Source organism: Siphateles boraxobius, unplaced genomic scaffold (assembly GCF_051911475.1).
Source record: "Siphateles boraxobius isolate OS27281-9 unplaced genomic scaffold, OSU_SipBor_1 26, whole genome shotgun sequence".
NCBI lineage: Eukaryota > Metazoa > Chordata > Actinopteri > Cypriniformes > Leuciscidae > Siphateles > Siphateles boraxobius.
In genome coordinates this window covers 10,312,650-10,336,369 of record NW_027508876.1, presented here as the reverse complement: position 1 = coordinate 10,336,369, position 23,720 = coordinate 10,312,650, and the positions used below count along the sequence as shown (strand labels likewise).

Below are 23,720 nucleotides of genomic sequence, written 5' to 3'. Positions count from 1 at the left end.
TCTCCCCCTGTTATAGGCTGGAGCCACCTCAGAGACATTCCATATGTTGTACTGCCCGGTAACGCCCGGTCCATATGTGTAACCTCCACATGTATACCTCCCTTCGGGCAGCATGTGGCTTTCGCAGCGTCTTCCTTTACACCGGAAGGGGACACTTTCCTAGTGTTATCCAAGTCTGACTGAGTGGGTCTTGCGGAACAGCAGTGACTTCCCTGGCCTAAGCTCTGTCCCATCTCTGCCTCAATAATGCTGGGGGATCAGAAGGCTTTTGTCTAGGTGCTGGAAGGTGACAGCACTAGTGGCGTTTTAATGGGGATCCCAACCAGTACGGTACGTCTGTCTACGTCGAACGTGACCGAACTGAAAGGGAACATCTTGGTTACGTATGTAACTCTCGTTCCCTGAAGGAGGGAACAGAGCAAAGTCATGTTGCCACTATTGCTGGACCACCTCTGACTCCGGGCTCCGCTCGGCTCCTCAGCGAAAAACAAATGGTGCGTGTATCCACTTCCATATTTATACCCGCGCTGCGCCGCGGAGTGTGAGATGTAAATCTCGCATGCCAATGTGCATTGGCTCGTTCTCAGGGAACAATGGTTACATACGTAACCTGAGATGTTCCCTATCGAAAGGAAACTCGTTCTGCGTCCCTTTGGGTTCACTATGGGGAACGGAATACCCACGCTGCCATGCTGAAGGAATGAGTGCCCTATTGGCTGAACTAAGTAAAAGGACTCCTCATCCCTAAGGTGAACCAGCAACAATCATAGACTGAAGCTTCTCAAGAATGGAGGATAAACAGGATGACTAAAGGGAGGAAGCTACATTCATATTCAGGCCAGCGTCCAAGGAGGCTCACAGAGATCCTAACAATCAGAACTTCTGTTCAGGCAGACCTAAAGAGTGGATGCCTCAAACAAGAGGCCTAGACAACACTCTAACCCAGTGGCAGTACCGAGAAATCAATCAATCAATCAATCAAACTTTATTTATAAAGCACTTTACAACGACCGAAGTAGACCAAAGTGCTGTACACAAGAATAAACAAATATACAAAACAACACAACTCATGCAGCATAAAATACAGAGTAAAAAAAAAAAAAAAAAAAAAAACTGCAAAACCATAAGAGCAAAATGTCAACTCCTGGTGTTAAAGGCCAAAGAGAATAGATATATTTTTAAAAGAGATTTAAAATGAGTGATTGAAGTGGCCTGTTTTACCGGCTGAGGCAGGTCATTCCACAATTTTGGCGCTGCCACTGCAAAAGCACGGTCCCATCTGAGTTTACGTTTTGTTTTAGGCACATGTAGGAGCTGTTTATCAGCTGACCTAAGAGAACGAGTAGGTGTGTGGAGATGTAATAACTCAGAGATATAAGACGGGGCAAGACCGTTTAATGATTTAAAAACAAATAAAATAATTTTAAAATTAATCCTGTACTGTACAGGCAGCCAGTGAAGCGACGCTAAGACGGGTGTAATGTGTTTGTATTTACGTACTCCTGTTAAGAGACGTGCTGTTGCGTTTTGCACCATTTGTAGACGAGCTAAAGAAGAACTACTAACCCCCACAAATAGTGCTGTCACGGTTCATGGATTCATTGACTCTCTCCCGCTATGTGTGTGCGTGTTGAGTGAATGGGCGCGGCTTATCAGCATGGCTCGTTATCTCAGCTGATGAGCCGATCAGCGCCAGCTGTTCTGAATGAGGATGTCCTATATATTGTTTGTCATTTCGTCTTGTCTTTGTCAGATGGTTGTGGAGGTCTCCGGTTGGCTTACTGTCTTTTCTCCTCGGTCCAGTTCCTGTTTTTCCCTTGCTGTGGATTCTGCCTGATCGGAGGATTATTGCTGGACCGGTCTCATTGTCTGCCCACGGAGTCCTGCGTTGCCTAGCCTTGACATCTGCTGCCTGCCTGCCTGCCTTTGGACTTACACTACCTCTTTTGTGTGTTCAATAAACACCAGTTTCACTTGCTATTGAATCCTTGCTTGTTTCCTTTGTGCCGTAACAAGTGCGTTACAGTAATCCAGCCGGCTAGTGATAAAGGCATGGATTACTCTCTCAAATTGTCTTCGTTCTAAAAAAGGCTTTACTTTGGCCAATTTCCTAAGCTGAAAAAAAGCCTGTTTTGACTACTGCTCTGATCTGGCTGTCGAAGTTAAGATCAGCATCGATTTTAACCCCTAGGTTAGTGATAACTGGTTTATTATATATGGGCCAAAGCACCCAACTCAATGGAACGAGTCCCATTAGTACCACCAAAAATCATCACTTCCGTTTTATTAGCATTAAAACTTAAAAAATGTATAGCCATCCAGGCTTTAACATCATCGAGACACTCTATTAGCGAACTGACAGTGTCATTATTTTTAATCGGCATGTGCATCTGATTATCATCAGCGTAACAGTGAAAAGATATGCCATGTTTCCTAATTACTGAGCCCAGTGGTAGCAAATACAGTGAAAAGAGAAGGGGACCCAAATTTGAGCCCTGGGGGACCCCACAAGAGAGAGATGCAGAAGAGGCCTCAGAATTTCCACAGCTGACGCAGAGAGTCCGACCTTCCAGGTATGACCTAAACCATTCAAGCGCTGTGCCTTTTATGCCCACCCAATGCTCCAAGCGAGAAATTAAAATTTCATGGTCCACAGTATCAAATGCAGCCGTCAGGTCAAGAAGCACAAGAACAACATAATTACCAGAATCTGTTTCTAAATAAATATCATTAAAAACTTTTAAAAGTGCAGATTCTGTACTGTGTAAAGATTTGAAGCCGGACTGGAATACCTCAAGGATATTGTTGTCTTTCAAAAAAAGTCATTATTTGATTGCAGACTGTCTTTTCAAGGATTTTAGAAATAAAATGTAGTTTTGAAATAGGCCTAAAATTTGCAAGATCTGTCGGATCAAGACCAGGTTTCTTGAGTAGAGGTTGCACTACAGCGTGTTTAAAAATTTTAGGGACAGCACCAGAGGACAGACTGCTATTAGCAACTGCAAGAACAGACGGTCCTATAGTAGAAAAAACCTCCTTAAAGAATCGAGGAGGGATAGCATCTAGTGGTGAACCTGAGGGCTTCAAATTTCCAACAATCTCCTGTAGCATACACAACGTCACAGGCTCAAACTTATCAAATACAGAAGAGCAGCTAACAGAGACTGAGGGGTCACAGGCAGAAGGTGAAATTAGAGCTCTAATGGAAGTGACTTTATCATTAAAAAAGCTAAACAAAATTACACAGACAGTCGGGGAGGGATCAACACAGACAGTTTGTGGAATATTAATAACTGAATCAGTAGTTTTAAACAAAACGCGAGGCTTATTACTGTTCAAGAGAATGATCTCAGAGACATTCTTTTAGCTTCTTTCACAATTGTCTGATAGTGACGCCAACAGTCCCTTAGCATTTGAAATGACACTTGCAGTTTATCTTTTTTCATTTGCGCTCAACTTGACGGCACTTGCGTCTGACAGCACACACCGTGTCATTTAGCCATGGTTCAGTTTTTGTTTTTGGTTGCCTGAGTTTTAATGAAGCCACACTATCTATACCAGATTGACAGTTGGAGTGTAACCATGAGCTAAGCACCTCTGAATCATGATGTTGTGGTATACCAGAATTCTGATTAAACACAGATGAAAATTTAACAGCAGTAGTAGAGTTTATAATGCGGCAGGGCCGAGCAACATTTCAGGGTTTGTTTGTATTACAGTCCAGGGCAATCTCAAATAGTATAGGCATATGGTCAGAGAACACTGCATCGCTGATCTCTAGATTATAAACAGGCAACCCAAAAGATAGAATAAGATCAAGTGTATGTCCACGTTCATGTGTGGGGCCAGCCACAAACTGTCTGAGATTAAAAGAGTCATTAAGGCATAGGAAGTATTTTGCCATTGGGGCGTTAGTACAACACACATGGACATTAAAATCCCCAATAATTAGGACACGGTCATATTTCGGCATTATCTCGGCCAGGAAGACAGAGAACTCATTCATAAAATCCTTATTATATTTTGGAGGCCGATAGACCACTGCACATAATACAGTATGAGAACTACCCAGCTCAAATAAACAAGGTTCAAAACTGCTAAAAGGTGTTGATAAGAATATCTGTTTACATTTTTAGGTGTTTTTATAAACAGTTGCGATTCCTCCTCCTCGTCCCGACGTCCGCGGGGAATTTAAATAGCTGCAACCATGCGGTAAAAACTCAGAAAAAATGCTGGACTCACCAACACTCAACCAAGTCTCCGTCACACAGAGGAAATCCAGTCCTCGGGAGGTGAAAAAGTCCTTTAGGATAAAAATTTTGTTTGCTAGTGATCTAGCAGTTACTAAGCCCATCCTGGCAGGGCCCGGCAGGTCTATAATGCTGTCTTTCTGAGAAACCCGGCACACATGTCGTAGGTCTCGCAGGTTCACCCCAAGCCAGCGAAGGCGAGGGGAGCAAGGAGCACGGGCCTGGAACTCCTCATCCGATCCGACAACAGGTACCGACCAGGCGTCGGCAGGGTCCAGCGATCGGCGAGAAATAAAAGGACGAGGCACCGCTCGGTTCATGGCCCAAGGGATCATGGAAAAGTGCGCCAGGGAAGCCTTCATTCTCACCAGTCGTCCGCCGCATTTACCCCTGGCGACGATATCGCTTACGCTGGTGATGTAAAACCGTAAAACGGCAAAGAGAGGCTGGGATCTCAGACAGGAACGGTGGCAATGTATTTTGTCTCCCATGATCAAATTTAACAGTAGGTCGAAGATCCAGTAAACTTTGGCGCTCATACACCAGTAAAGAGTCAACATATTGAACAACGAATGACGCAAACAACACAAACACACATATTGACTGCAGGATAAGACGGCAAGCCACACACACTGGCGCCATCTTGCAGAGAAAGTCTCAGAAAGAGCTAAGCTCAGTCTAACTGGCCCATGAAGCTCCGCAGAGTGGATCAAGCAACACTCGCACTGAGGTGGGTAGCCAAGGAGGCTCCAACAGAGCCTGATGACCTAGCATACTACCCTAATGACTAGCAGAGCTCTAGGAGCGGAGGCCTCAGTATGACAATTTTACAGGTGCCCTTTTATACTCACGGTCACACCAGTGGTGACGTCATAGGCTGCCGCATGCCAGGGCTGCACGATAAATTGTAATTTCCATGTAATCGCACTTAAACCAATTTGGCTTATTGTGATTTTGAAATCGCAAAGACTGTGATCATTTTTTATGCGCAGTTTGTCATTGATGTACAGCTCTGCAAACGCAGCTCCATCTAAATCGAGAGGAGACCTAATAATGCCCCATGCTCAGGACATCTCGTAAGGAGGCTCAAAGAAAGCCTACCACTCACAATCGCTATCCCAGCGGAGGCCTCAAAAAATAAAACTCTTTCTCGCGAGAGGAGGCCTATCAATGCTCGCAGTAGCCAAGGAGGCTCACAGAGAGCCTAACAACTTAGCACACATTAGCCGAGCTCAAGGAGCAGAGGCCTCAGCATGCCGACTCTCCAAATTGAGAGGAGACCTAACAACTCCCTACGCTCAGGATATCTTGCAAGAAGGATCACAGAGAGCCTACAACTCGGAATTGCTATCCTAGCGGAACTCTTGGTAGCGTAAGCCTCAAAGATAAATCTCTCTAGTGAGAGGAGGCTGGACGACACTCACAGTAGCCAATGAGGCTCACAGAGAGCCTAACCACTTAGCCTATGGCTGAGCTCATAGGATGAATACAGTATGTCCTACGCCTGTCAAGGAAGCTAAATAACAGGAGGAGGAGAGGAGCTCAGAAGAGTGGAGGCATCTAATGGAACGACTCTCTAAAGCTAAACGAGTCTTGAAGCGCAAAAGAGTGGAGGATAAACCCAAGGACGGAGAACCGTGTTTTACCCACTGGCTTCCTACACACGAGTCTCACTCCACTCGGGCTTGGGGTTCGAGACGGTGCGGCCGTCCAATGGTGATTTCTAAAGGCAGTGGCCAAGGAGGCTCAAAAGCCTGACAACTCAGCACCACTGCGTTATGGAGCTCTGCGGATGGAGGCCTCAACATGACAACTCTCTCAAACGAGAGGAGGCCTAGCAACGTCCAAAGCAAAACTCCACTCATAGTGAAAGGGCATAACTAAGGAGGCTCATAGAAGGTAGTAACTAAGGAGGCTCACTGAGAGCCTATTACTTAGTAAACTATCTGGCGTCAGAAAAAGCATTCACAACCAGCTTCCTTCTGAAAGCAGTGGCCAAGAAGTACTGCCTGCCGAGCTCTGGGGACAGAGGCCTGAATAGTGAAAGGGCGTGCTGTGCTATTGGCGTGCTATGCTCAGTGCAGCTTACCAAGGAGACTTCGCAAAGCCTGACTCTGACCCGCTATTCAGGTGGAGCTCTAGGGAGTGTAGGCCTGAAAGGGTGACTCTCTATAAAGAGAGGAGGCCTAACAACACTCCGCTGCTCTAAAGGCAGTAGTCAAAGAGACTCACAGAGATCCTAACAACCTAGCGTACTGACTAGCTGATCTCTGAGGACAGCATGGCGACTCTCTCTAACGTGAGGCGGCCTAACAATGTCCTATGCTCAGGAGCTAGATGCACGTGCTCCTCTTTCATGTACAAACAAACAGTCTTCGTAAGACAAGAAAGACGATGACGTATTTTACAGGTGCCCTTTTATACTCACGGTCGCACCAGGTGACGTCATAGGCTGCCGCATGCCAGGGCTGCACGATAAATTGTAATTTCCATGTAAACCACTTAAACCAATTTGACTTACTGTGATTTTGAAATCGCAAAGACTGTGATTATTTTTTATGCGCAGTTTGTCATTGATGTACAGCTCTGTAAACGCAGCTCCATCTGAAAGCACTGTAAGTTTGAGTCACTTATAACGTGCATTTGAAAAAGCAACAACCGTCAAACTTCTTTCCAAACATGAGAAGCATTTATGAACCTCTTGTCTAACAAAAGACAACATTTAATAACATGCTTTTACTCTAAACTCACTTCATAACGACAATTAGGCATCCTTCTGTGAGATGATGTGGCTTCTTACAAAGAAAAAGGCAGCGGTGTGTTTATTAGTCATGTTTAATCAATCAAAGCATTTCAATCTTCTGTTTATTCAGCTGCTACAGCGATGATGTCCTGGGGGATGATGGGATTTCCTGGAATGATGTACATGTACTATATCGTACTTCAACGGCAGGCATATTTGGCATGTCTGCGAGAGAGCACCCTCTGTCTTTCAGATGGAGCAGCATTTACTACCGATCAGTCGCACTGCACTGTCAAACTGTGTATAACATAATCGCAGCCTTTGCCAAATCGCGTGCGGTTACTTTGCGATTAATTGTGCAGCCCTACCGCGTGCCAATGCCAAGTTCATTGTCGTGTTTAGACTCATGCTTCAAATACCAGTCATGCCTGAGGCATTCCCCATAGCAACCCCAAGGGAACACAACTCGAGTTCACCTTCGAAAGGGAACATGATATATAATATTATCTGTCAATGAAAAAACAAAAGCAAACAGTTTACAGAGAACAAAATAGAAATATATATCTCCAGTAATCCATATCCTCCTTTTTTTCTGAAGACAACTGCCACTGCTACACTTAGTAAAGGCCCAAATTGTGCATTTATAAATTGGTTGTTATTAAAAAAAAGCTGCACATCTGCATAAAAATTATATAGTTCATAATAATGAAACTTAAATACCCTGTTTCTCTAAAAATCGCTGAACGTCTTACCATGATTTAGAACTTGAAGGATTTAAAGCTCATGTGAATGTCTACGATGCCATCTTGTAAAAAAAAAAAAAGAGAGAGAAAACTCACCTTAAGCTATAGCAGTTTAACTTGGGATCACATTTTATATTTTGTGGTTTTCTTGTAACATAGTGAGAAATAAGCAATTGAGTCCTAATATTTCCAAGACTAAGAGCACAGCTTTTATAAATAGTTAATATATAAATAAATAACTTTAAAAAGCATATTTTTAACTAGGGCACATATTTTCAAAGATGTGTTACCTTATTGTAGCACTATAATTATGCATTTTATAAGTAATTTGCAATACATCTACTGTATTGAGATAAATAGCTTTGGTTCTGCTCCCAAAGTAAAAAGAGGAGGGCAACCAGTATTTGGCTGAGAAATGGCCTAATCTCTAGTACACCAGTGCATTGCCTCCAATGAAGTACTTCATCAGGCCTATAGTGACACAAAACTTCCTAGAAAGGGAGCAAAGGGAGCACCCTTTCCCAAAGTTACTTATTTAGATTTTTTTTCAAAAGCATGCTGTAAAGTTTGGTCTACCTTTAGCCCTGCTTTTGAACTACCACTTTTTGTAGCCATGCATAATGCAGAGGGCAATTTTTTGCTATCATTATTTCACAGCACATTCATTAAGACGCGATTATAAAGGGTTTTAATGAAAGAGCTGATTAAAGGCAAACTTTGAGCAGACTCATTAGCTTCTGATGGAATACAAACACTCATTGAACATAAAGAGAGTGTGAATACGATCACAATTACAGCTTATTATTTAGGAGGATGATACGCCCTGAAAGCATTTACTAAAATCTCTCCCATAATTATTTTATGAACACTTACTTCTTCTTTCCTTATCCTTTTCTCTCTTCAAATTTTATTACACATGCTCTTTGGGGGGATTGCCGTAATATTATGTTAACTCCCTGATTGAGAGGTAATTGTATTGTGACCAACAGATCAAATTGAGAGAACTGCTTCTTCTGCCACTTAAAAAGTCATAAGCAAATCCAAGAAGAGAAAACGTTCAACGATCAACAGTGTAACATTACTGACCATCCTCCAAACACCTCTGGGTCAATGATGTTACATTCCTTCTAAAACTAACCAATCAACCAACAAAACAAAACACACACACGCACGCACGTACGCACGCACACACACACACACTAAAAAAATGCAACTATTAATACAAATAATTGAATACAGCTTCTATGATGAGTATGTTTTTTGGTCATTTGTTTTTCCGGCTGGATAAACAAAAATATCAGGATGATACAACTGTCCTGATATCTTATACCACATTATAAGAATTATAAGTTTTTTGAATAATACCTTGTGGAATGATCTTCTATTAACATGTTTTATTGATTTATTCAAATACAAAAAAGATCTTATAAGATCTCACATTCAAGGTTTAAAGAAAACATTTTAGTGCTATTTTTCCAAACCATATGAAACCAGATTGAATACAAAAATTTGACATGCGTTTTATGCAACAAAAAATTATAATAAATTATAAATTGTCAGAGAAAGGGAGAGAGGCTGGTGAGTTTGTGAATCAGTAATGTAGAACATATGATGGCTCTGTGCCATTCTATGTTGTGTGTGCGCCTTACACGTTGCCAGATTTCATTACGCCACTTCACTTGCTCATGATCTCACTGCTCAAACATGCTCGCCTGCCCAGAGCTGATGACTGAGGGGCCAACGAGCAATAAACCCTGTTAGATTGTGCAAATGGTACGTGTCACTGGGAAAGCAAGTGCTTATTTCACCGTATATGTGTGTGCAAACTAGAAAAAGCAAAGTATCACAAGCAACCAAACACACCCACTCACACCTGCGTGTGCTTGTAAGCAGTTGATAAGCTCATGATGAGAAGCATACCTTAAGGACACCAAATATTGCAAACAGCACACATCTGGTAAAGCATTCCGAAAACAGGCTGCAGGATCCAGCTGTGTCTGCGTGTAAACACACATGAGCACTGTTGAGTGCTGCTCTGCGGGGGTTGCGGTTGACTTGAGCATTCTGTTTAATTATAGTTCCCGATTGGTGTGACGGTAATGGGCTAATTACAGCTGTATAAATTATCCAAATGTACCAAATGTGTCTGGAATTGAGGTGGCGGAGTGCAGGCATGGGAAACAAAGCAGAAATACAGAGGGAGGGAAGCAAGGAGAGTAGGGATGGATGGATACATATTTTGGTTGTTAAAGTGAGTGTTGTGAGTCGGACTGTAGGTTTTCAGCCCTCTCTGGTGTTCATCACTGAGTTTAAATGCTAACAAATTTCACCCGCTTAGGTTGATTCCATTCATTCAACATCCAACTTGTAAATAGTGAGGTTGACTATTTTATTTAAAATATATATATATATATATATATATATATATATATATATATTTTTTTTTTTTCTTCTTAAGAAAATAATAATTCAGAGATTATTCAGCATTCAGTTCTGTTTTTTTTCTGAATCCCCTTTTTTTTACAAAAAAAAACAAACTAACAAAAAAACAACAGTGAATAATTGCTCATAAACATTTTTTTAATAAAATAATATATAATACATTGTGATAACATAATATGGTCAGTCTTTGCAAAAGTGAATAAATAAAGGTTACTATTTCTATTCCTATCCCCCTGTATAAATATAGGAATTATGTAACAAAATGTATGCTGTATAGGGATGGAAAATGATGATTATGTTTCTCTACAGTCCAGCATAAACTGGAAAAGGAGGAGTTTGGAGAAAATAAGTTGATCTAATTGTGGCTTTATCAAATAAAGTGCCAATCACATAACAAAATCCTTCTATTCATTCCACATCGGGATAATTAAGGAGGGCCAGTATGGCAATAATTCCCTGTGCCTCTTTTGAACAAGGGACAGCAAGAGTGAAGAGAGATGAGTCTGCATCAAGGTAATCAGTGTAATCACGGTCAGGTCTCGGAGGTAGCAAACCACCTGCACCTCAGGGCAAATTAAGACCTGTACCTAACCGGCTCCGTTTGTCTCACTCTCAAATTTCTCACTTGTTTTTCTCATCCTGTATCAAAAATGTTAACCACTACACTTTCTGACTTTCCAATTATAAATATATTGTAAATAAAATTAGCTTTGGGTTCAACAGCTGATGTTATCTGATACTTCTCCAACACAAGATAAATTGGCACAACTATTGGTTTTCATTTTTCACATTTTTCATTTGTTCTTTTTGTTTAAACATCCACATTCTACACTTCGCTCCATCCCTCAGCGAAAAACCGCATCCCTCTTGGCACCTGGAGAGTTATGGCCCAAAAAGAAGCAGGAGTTGTAATCCATTTATTCTGTCCCACCAAACAAAAACTACTCAAATAATCCTCGACAACACAGGTCCTGTCGAGCGACCAGGCCTTAGGAGAGAGAGAAAGCGCAACTTAGACAGTCAGGGAGTGAACATCTCTCTTCCTGTTTCTCGCTGTCTCTCACTCTCCCTCGCCGCCTCTTTATCAAGCAGGTGGTGCCCAGGGGTGGCTGGCCAGAGCTGGCAGACAAAAGCGTATGTGTGTAAACTTTAAAGCTGATTAACCCGGCCCCACTGCCTTAATGAGTGTGCCGAGTAGCGGGCACCTCAGAGACCTCCGCACTGAACCCTTCCTGCACTTCAGACCCAGCCAGTCATCCCACTCCACACACATCAAAGAGTTTCCAGCACAGAGCGGAGAGGAGAGGTGAGGAAAATGGGGGGATGGTGGGAGATGAGGAGGGGGAGGATGGACAGAGGGATCCCTTATCTCCTCCTGAGAGGATGCTGCTCTGCAGAGTGAGATTGTCTCGAGCTGCCACCTGTCCCAGCCATCTTTGAAGGCAATGCTAAGCCTGTGATGGGCCTGACCTCCTTCAGCTCCCATTCTTTTATGTTTCTTTTTTATTTTCTGCTTAGTTACTATCCCCTCCCACCCTTTCCACCTAGCATTCTTCCCCTCCACCCCTCTCTGTCTTGGCTTTTATTCTGATTAGTACTGGAGGCAGGGATGCGTCCCTTGTTACCATATACAGACTCAATAATAATAATAATAATAATTAAAGGAGGGAAACATTATTAGTGCTTTCTGTCCCTTCAAATAAAGACCTAGGAAAGCACCAAGTGGTGGTTTCACTAACATTAAAGGGGACATGATTTCCTTGCTCTTTTGAGAAATAGTTTAATGTATCTGATCGACATAATCTGACATTCACAACAACAGGTATATTGTGATATACCATCTAAGCAGGAAAAAAAAATGTAATTACGAAATTTTCAGGGTTGTGATCCTATACTACTATACTATAAAAAAGAAGTGGATACGTGCACTAAGTATAAATATCATTTAACAACTATTTACACTTAGTGAAAATAACATCTGTCGCTATTTTTCGAATTACTGTTAGCCTCCCGAACATCATAAATTCATGAAACTATTTTGAGCATGTTTGCTCAAAACGACTTGTTCTTCATATGTGCAAAGTTTTGAGAAGTTAGGACTTTGAGCACATAAGATATAGGCATAATAGTCATAATGGGCCATACCAGACAAATATTGTATCTGCTAAACAGTTTAATAGATCAAAATTAATTATTAAATAATGATTTTTATAATGTACAAACTGTTAAGTCTATCCCCAACTCTAAAGGGCCTTTCACACTGAGTGCGATTAAGCGACTTGAATGTATGTCGCAATGACCCTCTTGTACGAAACAATAGATCCCTATGGAGCTTTGACACCAGGCATGATCAATCACAGGGCGACAAAGCTTTATTTATTTATTTTTGAACAGTGTGTAGATAATTTTTTTTCCATCGCCCTGCGATGAAATGAGCCGTTCAATTAGATTTGAGTTTACCTGAGCCGCTGCTGTTGCAAAAAAGTGTAAGAGCGGTGGTGCTGTTTTGAAAACCTGTGTAAACGCAGAAGAAAAGTATTCCGGAATAGAAAAGATAATGGATGTTGTGTTATCATTGGTATCTGAGAACAGTTTTATTCTTACATGTTCTTTATACAGATTATAATTTCTATTCATTTTCCACTGAATTATGTGTTCTCAAGAGCTTGAAACAGCGAACAGAGTGCTGTTTTCCTCCGCAAGTCATAGAGCTCATTCACTGTGAATCATATTATGGAATCATAACTCCTGCCCTTCCTAATGACGACATTGACTTGCACTTTAGATCGCAGTCGAAGTTATTATAGATACTCGATGATGGTTTCTGTGTAGTACCAAACTTTATTTATCTTAATTTACTGTTGTATATTGTGCAGCGGATGAGGTTAAAACCAAATGGGAAAACCTATGAGATAAATACATACATGAGGAAAAATGTATTCTCGCCACCTACCTTGCAGGCGTGAATTAGCAGAAGGCAATCAATCGTTTCTTCTTCATTGTGAAACCTCTGTTCATCAGGAATTCGCTTAGCTTTATTGTGCCTAGCTCAGTGTAAAAGGGCACCCACCCTTCACAGAATTTTTTTTGCATTTTTATATTTTCCTAAAACTTAATTTTGTATGATTTATAAGCTGCTTTCCTCATGGGGACCTAAAAATGTATATTAAAAATGAATGGTATTACTATCCTTGTGGGGAAATTTGGTCCCAATAATGTAGGGAATACCAGGTACACACACACAAACAGGACTGGAGCGAGCGTAATGCTGTCTGAATACCCACTGAGGATGAGAGTGAGAACCAGTGGTGTGATATATTTACACAGTAGTAGTCCACTCGAAAAAGAGAGAAAGAGAAAGGGACCTCATAGGTGTCAAGCCATTGTTGGAGTCTCCCACGTTTTTAAGCCAAAAGTTTTACAGTGGGTGGTGGGGTTACTGACAGCAGTTGTCTCCATCCTTCAAAACAGGCTTTATTAGACAAGGTTCAAAGCATTTCTCTCTATGAAATCTCTGAGATGGCTTTTGCATTTTGATCATTTCAACAAAACACAGAAGCATGAAAGGAAATACGTCACGTGAATGACTGTGACATATCCAACAGATCAAGTTTTCTGACGCAATTTCTCATAGAGATATGAAGTTTCCAAGAAAAACTGATGTCCATTACTCCAGTATCAGGCAGTGCTGGTGAACATTTCCACTCTATTCCAACATGCTTCCCCCTGAACCCTCCGAAAGAAAAAGAAAAGAGGGAAGTCAAAGAAGCACAGGAATCTAATGGTACAGCCATACATGGCAAAACTCCTTTAATAACTTCTATAAAAGAGGATCATAAGATTATCTGTGGTGTATTAGACCAAGATGGATAATAACAGTAAAAGATTCTCTTTCAGAATGAAAGGATCAGGATGAAGGAGAAGAGGAGACTTCTTACTAGTGCCCAAAGACTGCTCCCGGCGTCTTGGCCCCTGTGAGCTCTGGTTAAGCCGTAGCATGGCCCCTCTTTCACAAATCCAATATTGAAACAATCATGCAGACCATCCTTGCCATTGAAGTTGTCAGTGGGATCCTCTCAATGGCTTGTATCTTCATTTTGAGGCATCATTGTATTTTTATGATTTCATAGCAAAAAAAATAAAAAAAAATAAAAAAAAAACGAGTCATTAAAGGCATGTAAACTTCGGAGTATAAACTTCAAACAAAAAGTATGTGGGTGTTTCTTCAACCAAGAACATGCTCACTCAGTGGACTGTAAAAAATATTAAATCTATAAATGATTGGCAAAAAATTGTTTCTCATATAGAAGAAATATGCTTTAGAATATAAATGTTTGTTTTGCTGAAATGTTTACCTAGTGTCTAGCCAGTGAGACTGATTTTCATTCAGTCATAAATCCACGTCAACTCATGTCATCAAGACCACGGGGTATAAGGTGAACCTCTTAAGATCATACTGCTCTAGAGTATGGAGGACCAGGAGTGCCACTTAAAAATAAAATGAAGATTCAATATATCAATTTAATAATTCAAACATAAAAATGTATATAAATAAATCACTTTTAAATGCACAAATTAATAGACATTTTTAAAGTTGTGTATTTAATTCGTGTTTTTAAATGTATTGCAATAAAACCATAAAACAATAAATAAATAAAAATATTCAAGTGGGAGACAGGCGAAAGGTGATTGGTTGCCTCCACGTGTGTACTGTCCAATGGCATTTTTTAACTGGATTGACAAATGGATAAAGAAAAGCATTTGGCAAACCGACAAAGAAAAGCATTTGGCAAATAGATAGAGAAATGGTTTGCCAAATGCTTAAAAAAAGCGATTTAACATGTGACTTTAAAATGACTTATTAAAGTACTTTTTATTGTTTTATTAATCTACGTTTAAAAACATGAATTAAATAAACAATTTTAAATGTGTCTATTTATGTATACATTTAATTTTTTAAAATTTTTAAATGTATTTATATATTAAATAAACAACTTTAAAAATGTCTATTTATTTGTGGATTTAAAAGTGATTTATTTATATTCATTTTTATATTTGAATTATTAAATTGATATATTGAATTCTTCATTTTATTTTTAAGTGACACTCCTGGTCCTCCATACTAGAGAAGTTCTTAGGAAAGGACAGAAGGTTTCATTTGAACAACTAGAATGCAAGGAAGTTTAAATATATATTTATTATGTCCAAGAAAAATCCTAGTCAAACAACCAACTCCACATCTTCATTTGATATGGTTATCCAGAATACATCAGTTGTTAGATTGGTTCTGGTCATGTCTATATCTTTGACAGCAGATGTTTACAGTTCAGTGGCCAGTGAAGGTTTGATTTTAGGGGTAAGGGGGGGGAAAAAAACCCAGCACTACCCACCCAATATATCAGTGTCAAGCTCAATCCTTTTCACCATCTCAGAAAGCCCTCTACAAGTCTTTTGTTCAGGCGGCGGTGGCATGCTATGCTCCACCAAGGGCACTGAAGTGGGAATATCCTCTGATATGGTGCGCACCAATGCAGAGCTGACCAGACAGATGCAAGCAGTTTGGATGTGTCTGTTTGGTGGGTTATCATCAGTCCCTCCTCGTGTTGGTTTGTCTGGACTCTGGTGCAAGGCATCAATGAGGCTTTGGTACAGGATTATAGGCTTGAGGAAACTTGGTAGATCTTTATCCAAGCCAGAACACAGGACTGAAACTGTAGCCCCACAACGCTGATCAAGCTAAAGGTGGGAGCCAGTTTGCTTTTGAGTGGGGACAATATTTCACACTGAGAAGTTGTAGACCGACACTAAATAGGCTTAGGAGTTGACCCTCTTTGCAGTAATGACACTCGTGGGCTTGAATGTAAAGGACAAAGGGGCTTCAAAGAGCTAAACTCTCAAAATCTTTGGGAAAGTGCTTGTGAAAAAGCACAAATGCTTTAAGACCATAAGGACAGCCAAGACTGCACTAAGCAACGTGAATAAACCTATTGTTCAGTTGAGTTTGCTGAGGAAAGGATATGGGTTTGTGCTGCTGGGACAATCATGTGTATGTCCAAGATTTTAAAGCATTGAGGAATGGCAAGATTTCATCCCTCCCTGCTTGCCTTTTTCAAAGCATTCCCATTCCATCTTTAGATTCATATAAAAGGGAAACATTCAATTCAACAAGCTTTAATTCCCATAACAGGACATGGCTCTTACTGGAGAAGGGCACATCTGTTTAAGAAAATACAAACAAATAGGAAAGAGGATGAAGAGAGAGAAGAGAATGATCTTCCACTTACCCAAGAGAGATAAGAAGTGCAAAGGCAGCAAGTGCCTCACTGTTGCTGCTTCCCGATGACCTGCTAATCAGCGGACAATATAAACAGATGTCACAGTGTTAGCCGCATTTCACACTTCCACATATTTAGTGCTCTTCCCTTCATTAATCCGTCTTTCAATCCTGCCGACTTATCTATACTGTGCATTAGCATGGTGCTAAGCAGGATATGGGACTCTTATCCAGTGTTTGTGTGAGAAAGGAGGATAAGTCTCAGGAATGACGGCTAATGCTAATGCTTTGACTAATGCTCACAAAGAGGGCTATTTATCCTGTGCGCTCTTTATGCAAAACTCCTCGGTCCTTTATGCACTTATGCATTGTGTGTCTACACAAGAGTTTGTGTAAATGCAGTATTAGCGCCTTGACTAGTTTAAGTAGCAGAGGAGATTTGTAGGACTTTCTCAGAGGTCCTTGCTGTTTTCATGCCTTGCCCCTCATTTGGAGCTTTGTTCCTGACACCCACTCCCAGGGTGCCCCTCTTGATGTTACCTTGGTGACCAGGTGTGCAGAGGTGGCAGGTGGAGGCTCATTTAGGCACATTAGGCCTTGACATGCGCCAGCAGGAAGAGTAATCACACTTTACCTGCCACTAGTACTAGTGCATACACAGCACAAAGAGCCCGACTCGCTCTCCGTCACATACTAACACACACGCACAGTCTCACACTTACACTAGCACACACCTGGGACACATTTATGAGCTGATGGATCTCCAATGGGAAAGAGAAATGCATGGCGCACTGTCGAATGTGAGTGTGTGCATGTGTATTGGGGTCAAGGTTTTTCACAACTCAAAGCCTGTAGAACTGAGTGAATGGCACAAGTGTGTTTTAAGTAATGATGGGGATAGGGAGGGTTAGTTAAATGGTTCTGGCCTCACATAATCCCCTCTGGTGAGGAGTGTACACCACATCTATAATCAACGATACACCAAGTCCTTTATTTAATCATAGTTGCTTTGCAGTCTAGACAATATAGGTTTCAAATGTCAAACTGCAAGAAAAAAAAAGAAAGAGGTTTACCGTATTGAATGTCCCTGGGCTGAAGCAGAAATTCACCCTTTTAAATTTTTATGTAAACACCTTAGTCTACCTGGAAGTGTGCACGTCAGTTTTATTGAAAAAGTTGGACTAAGAGCAGCATTGTGTAATTGTTCCTAAAAACATAGGTAAAGTGTAACATGTATTTAATCCTTTAAATATTTAATTTCGCATTGTGTTATGTAAACTTGGACAGACAGATGAATTTAGCTAAATTATAACTGCACAAATAAATATTGTTATAGAGCCAATAAGTAATCACCTACAGTAGCAACAACAAAACACCATGTTATTGTTGCAGTAAGTTATATGTTATATGAAAATATAAAGAAATTATAAAGAAAAACCTACTCTGGTACTTTTAGGGATTCTCTTATTGTGAGACAAATAAGTAATGGTATATGCAACTAATGGAGCTGTAGGTACTAGTTTAACAGGACTTTAGGACATGCTCACTCTGTTGTTCAGGCCAACTTTAGCAATTTACAAAACATTTTTTACTTAAGAATCAAATCAAATGCTAGAGGCATGTCTGCGAAATGTCTCAAAAGCAAGAATTTGTTCCTGAAGAGTGAGACATGGGGAGAATGCCTTGCACTCCTTCTAGCATTCATTCCATCATCAACATTCTCTACTCCACAGTTCATTGCTGCCCTGGTGATCCCCCATGCAGAGAGAATGGACCTTTGGATGACTAAGAGGCTCCTTTGACTTTCCTGCTGTTTTTGAACTCCTCTGTTTCAGTGTCTGCGTTCTCCACCTGACCTCTGACCCCCCACCACCCTTTCACCCTGCACCCTCTGCCCCAACTTCCCCCTCCGGGCTCTAGCCACCCGGAACACCCCTTTTTCACTTTTGTTCTTTTTTGCCTTGCCCTTTTAGCCTCTTTCTCTCCCCCACAGGTGGTCAGGTCTGTATTAATCAATATGTGAGGGGTCTGACTGGTCGGATTATAGTTGACCCTTGTGCATTAAGATGGATGGATCAAAAGTAGACCAACAAAACACTCGGCTGCTAATGAAAGGGCTTAAACGATCAGTAGTACAGTGGTAAACGGTTTTGTGAGAGAGAACAAAGTTAAAGGGCATTTAATTAAGTGCTATGGATTAAAACCACACTGTCAAACCTAATTCAAAACCAATTTAGCGAAACTAAACAAGCTATCACATCGAATCCTCGTCCATAGGTGACGACCAGTTGGTCTGCAATATTAACCTCTTAAAAGGCCTTGACTAGCCTCGTCTTTCTCTCTCTCCCTTTATTTATCTCCTTCACTCTATCCTGTCCATGCACATTTTTTTGCTCTATCGCTAAGACTCTCTCATGATTATTGATTATAAAAATGACGGGGGAGTCCGGTGGACCAGAGAAAAACAAGGGAAAGATAATATGGAAAAGAACAAGGCAGGGGGGAGTTTGACTGCTCTCCGCTCTGTGACACTTTGATCATGCCGCTGATGAGCGAGACTGGAGTTGTGTGCTTACACTCTGGCCCTAATGAGGGAATTAGGGAGCAGAGAAGAACGTCCCCCATACTAACTTCCCCTCTGAAAAAAAATGAAAAGGCAAGCGAGAGCGAATGAGAAAGAAAGGGCAAATAGTCAACTGTCAGGCCCAATCAATCCATTAGCAGCTTTGCCTTTTGCCTCGCAAAGGGGAAAACGTTAGTGTGCTGGCCCTGCACTAGATGTTCGTCCTTGAGTTTTATGCTTAGACTATATCTACATTCTACAGGGACTTGATGTTCATGGTTCATTGTGACTGTCCTATGCAAAACACATTACTGAGATAAGTCCTGTAGGGATAGGTTCATACCAAAAACGAAAGGCAGGAGGCAGAAAATTTTTACTGAGTAACTAATAAAATATTAGTTTGTTCCTCACACAAATTTCTTGGATATCTATAAAAGACATATGGTGAACTTTTTTGTCAATATCTACTATTTGTTGCAAAGAAAGTAGCAGCCAATACACTCTCCAAAACATGTTACTTTGTATTTTACTTTTTAATTTGGACTATCCCTTTGGGATTTAAGGATATGCCCTGACATTAGGATAAATAGCCAAAAAGTATAGATTGATTGGATTAAACTAAAAAGGACCATAACTGCATATTGAGACAGTGCTTGGCCCAAATATGCCCCGAAAAAACATGAAAAATGGTAACTCACCATAGTGAGGCTCCAAGTATCCATTGCGAGGGTCCATTGCAAACAGCGTCCCCCGATAGGGCAGGGTGTGGTCTGCCAGGTGGGGCAGAGAGCTGTGAAGTTCTTTCTTCACCAATGGGGAGCGCTCTTCTGTAGAGGTGGATGGCTCCTCACTCAGTTTTCCTGATGGGCCCAGAACCGCGGTCCGCCCACTGATGGCGTTACGCCTCTCGCGATGATATGGTGAACCTGAGCTGTCATCCTCTAAATAAGAGAAATAAGAAAAAAAAGAATGAATATGAATACTTTTATTGATAAAATATTAATATTTTTATGTATTTTATTTTATTTATTTTTTATTATTACTAAATATAATTTTCAATTTTGGCACTTTATTAAAAAGAAGAGTACAAAGAGATGAATTCAAGAGCACCATGGCTAAATGTGTTGGCATGTGTGCTAACCGCTAATTCTTGCCTGCAAAAAAAATGTATTAATTCAAGCAGTAATAGATAATTTGATCCATTTTGAGTTCATCTCACAGTGCAGTAATGTTTGTGTCCAGTCCAGTTATGGTCTTAATCTGCAGTTCTCAATCTTTTTTACTTCAATCACCCACCAAAGACAATTTTTAAAGGCTCCTAAAGTTATTTCTTGTACTTCTACTGAATTGATAAAAAACTGCTTATTTTGAAAGTTTATTTTCAGAAACTGGAAGTGGCAATATATTAAATAATTCCAATAATTAAATTCCATATTACCCAGAGTTTCAATAACTGAATGTTATTCAGCATTTCTACCTGCTAAAATATTTTAGAGCTAGACATAACTAAATCATTATAAAACATTACGTTTAAGGATTTTATTAATTTCCACAAATTTCCAGGTCTGGAAATCACACTTTTAAAATTTCCTCAAATTTCCAGGTTTTCAAAGAAAATTCTGGTGCTTACATTTTTTAAGGGCATTAGATAATAATATAATATCAGTTTACATCTCAATTTTATGTTTTTGAAGCTTATTTTAATGTGTTTTATTTTAATATTTTATTTTTAGTCATTTTGCAGGTTCTTTGGAAGTTTGTGGTGGAGAACCACTGGCCTAAATACACATGGATCTGTGCTAACAATATATCAGCATATGTAATACAAACACAAAGTCTTTATACACACTCTCATATATGAATAGATCAGGCCCTGAGTAGCTTTTTTGTTCAAACAAACAATGTAAAAGTGTAGAAAAAAAAACATAAGCTTGTTGTTTGAGCTTTGCTAATGGTCATTCCAAAACCATCATTCTAGTTAGTACTATAATAGAAAAATTCATGGCCACAAAAACCGATACACAGATACAGAATGCAAATACAGAGAGACACTCATAGGTAGACCTACAGACAGCGGCAATAAATATGTGGAACAAGTCTGGTCACGCTAAGAGTTTGGGTAGTGCAGGGAGGCATTGTTGGTGCTAACGTGTGCTTTAGGGAGCTCTTTATGGGTTTAATGTGCAAAGCCTCCTGGGCTTGGCTTCTTCCAGGCAAATGTGCAGGTTCATAGCTTCACACAAGAGGAATGGAGTGACTCTGTGTCTGCTTGCCACAGTCTGTGAAATAAAACAGGCCAACATTCAACATCATAGCAGCAGTCAGGCAAGGATTTCCCACAAGCTCCCTCTCTCTCTCTCTCTCTCTCTCTCTCTCTCTCTCTCTCTCTCTCTCTCTCTCTCTCTCTCTATATATATATATATATATATATATATATATATATATATATATATATATAAAACATTTTTTTTTTTTTTTTCAAAGACAAAGAATCCCATGGAGAGGGCAGCTGAGTCTTTTCCCTGCATTCCAAACTGCCCATTAAATGGCCTCATGGGTAGTATCAACGCCCAGAAGCTATACGCCTTCTCTCGTTCTTTCTCTTTCCCTCTCTTTCCATATACCAGTCTTCTAACACTGTTCCTGCCTCTCTTCTATACACACACACACACAAACACCAAAAGAGGAATACTTTGCTTATTTCTATGTCTGCAAGTAATCTGTTCTGGCAGATAGAGTTGGACTTGTACCCCACAGGGACAGTCTCCAGTGGTCTAAAATGGGGCAGAGAGAAGCAAGTTTACAGGGCTTTGCAGGGTTTACAGGGTTTAGTGCTTGATCTTTCTTGAAGACACATGACCCATTACCTGACCCCATCTGGGTCATAACCTCTCAGACTAGAATAAGTAGTGGAGCAACCCATAATTCAGTCCTCTAACCTACCATACCCTTTCACTGCTGTATAACATCCCTTGCTGCTTTTTAACCTTCAGGAGTTCAGTTCATAACTGCAGCATAAGGGGTCAATGAGGTCACCGCTGATGTCATACAAAGGTAACTGTGATAATTCTGTCATTATTTACTCACCCTCATGTCGTTCAAAACTCATATGACTTTCTTTACGCAGTGGAACATAAAAGTGAATTCTTAAAGCCTGAGAAAAAATATTGAAGATATTCCCTAAAAATCTTGACATCTGTCTTAATTGAAATGTAAGTGTCTTGCAGTCAAATACTAGTAACAGCACACAAACACGCTAAATGCAAACTTTTGTTTTTTTTTTGTTTTTTTTACTGTATCTAATATAAAGTGTTGGTAGTAAAAACAACAAATAAAAAATAAAGGTTCCACATGCAGTTTTTCACAACAAGGTCATAGAAGAACAATTTGGCGTTTTTAAAGAACCTTTCAGTGAACAGCGAACCTTTATCTCTTAGTGTGAAGAACAATTTAAGAGTGAACATACAGCCTTGCTTTATGTAACCATCCTCAAACTAAGCACCAGCTCCATTCCTCAGCACATTAACCCAACATTAAATGAACATTAAACACAAGTTTTCTCATTTTATCATTTGGAACAAAAACACATACATAAACAGTCAATATCATCATTTACCACTGCACAATTTATTATAATTGTAGGGAAATAAAATGACCAGCACATTATGTAAAATGCCTCCTTCTTTGTTCCACATTAGGAATAAAGTCATACAAGTTTGGATTAACAAGGAAAAAAATGTCATTAGGTGAACAATCACTCACATGTTTAGCGAAACTAGACAAGCCCAACAGACGCTGATATTTGAAGCTTTATCAGATTCTTGTATCTAAGCACTTTAAAAAACGTCTCAGGTTACGACTGTAACCTATGTTCCCTGAGAACAGGGAACGAGACAATACGTCAACGACGTTATGGGGAACGCCTCAGGCGTGACAGGTGTCTGAAATCACTATCAAATCACGTCAATCATATTGACCGGCGACAGCCCGTGAATCATTAGCGTGAATGATTAACGTGCGACCTGGAAGTATAAAAGGGCGCCTTGCAAACATGACAAATCACCTTATCGTCTGAAGGGACTGTACGGTAGGCAAGCCCCGAGGCATGGCAGGGAGAGTGTTTCAAAACACTGAGGAGGCCTGTGAAGGCCTAAGGGCTGATCTAACTGGGAGGCCTCACGAGAGGCCTACGACCGTCTGCCCAGACTCAGGAAGCCGCATGCTCATAGAGACCCTCGGTGAGGGGAGCACAAGGTCTGCCTGGTAGGCAAACCAGGCTGTAGGCAGAAAAGGTTCCGGGAGGGAACCAATAGCAGAGAATGAACACTTTAGCGAGCCAGGGCGCAAGCTCGCCTTCAGCAGCTGCCTATTAAGGCTAGCTGAAACTGATAGCAAGTGACCACTAGCTTCATAAACCCAGCACCACTAGGGAACGTTACAGGGAGGCCCGGAGAGGCCTACTACCTGATAGCCAACGTAAGTGGGAATTCACCTTCAGGGAGGCCCGTGAGTCCTACTACCTGATAACCACAGTATGTGGGGTGCTCACCTTCAGGGAGGCCCAGAGAGGCCTACTACCTGATAACCACAGTATGTGAGATGCTCACCTTCAGAGAGGCAAAGAGAGGCCTACTACCTGATAACCACAGTACGTGGGAACTCACCTTCAGGGAGGCCCGGTGAGGCCTGCTACCTTACAACCACA

At 40.7% G+C, this 23,720-nt stretch overlaps 1 protein-coding gene across 1 annotated transcript in view; it reads right to left on the bottom strand.

Moving 5' to 3' along the window:
- Positions 1–23,720, bottom strand: part of gli3 (GLI family zinc finger 3) — a 248,427-nt gene that overhangs the window by 93,592 nt on the left and 131,115 nt on the right. The window contains exon 3 of the mRNA XM_077244337.1: positions 19,714–19,956. Coding sequence (XP_077100452.1) covers positions 19,714–19,956 — 243 coding nt within the window. The remainder of the gene's footprint in view (positions 1–19,713; positions 19,957–23,720) is intronic.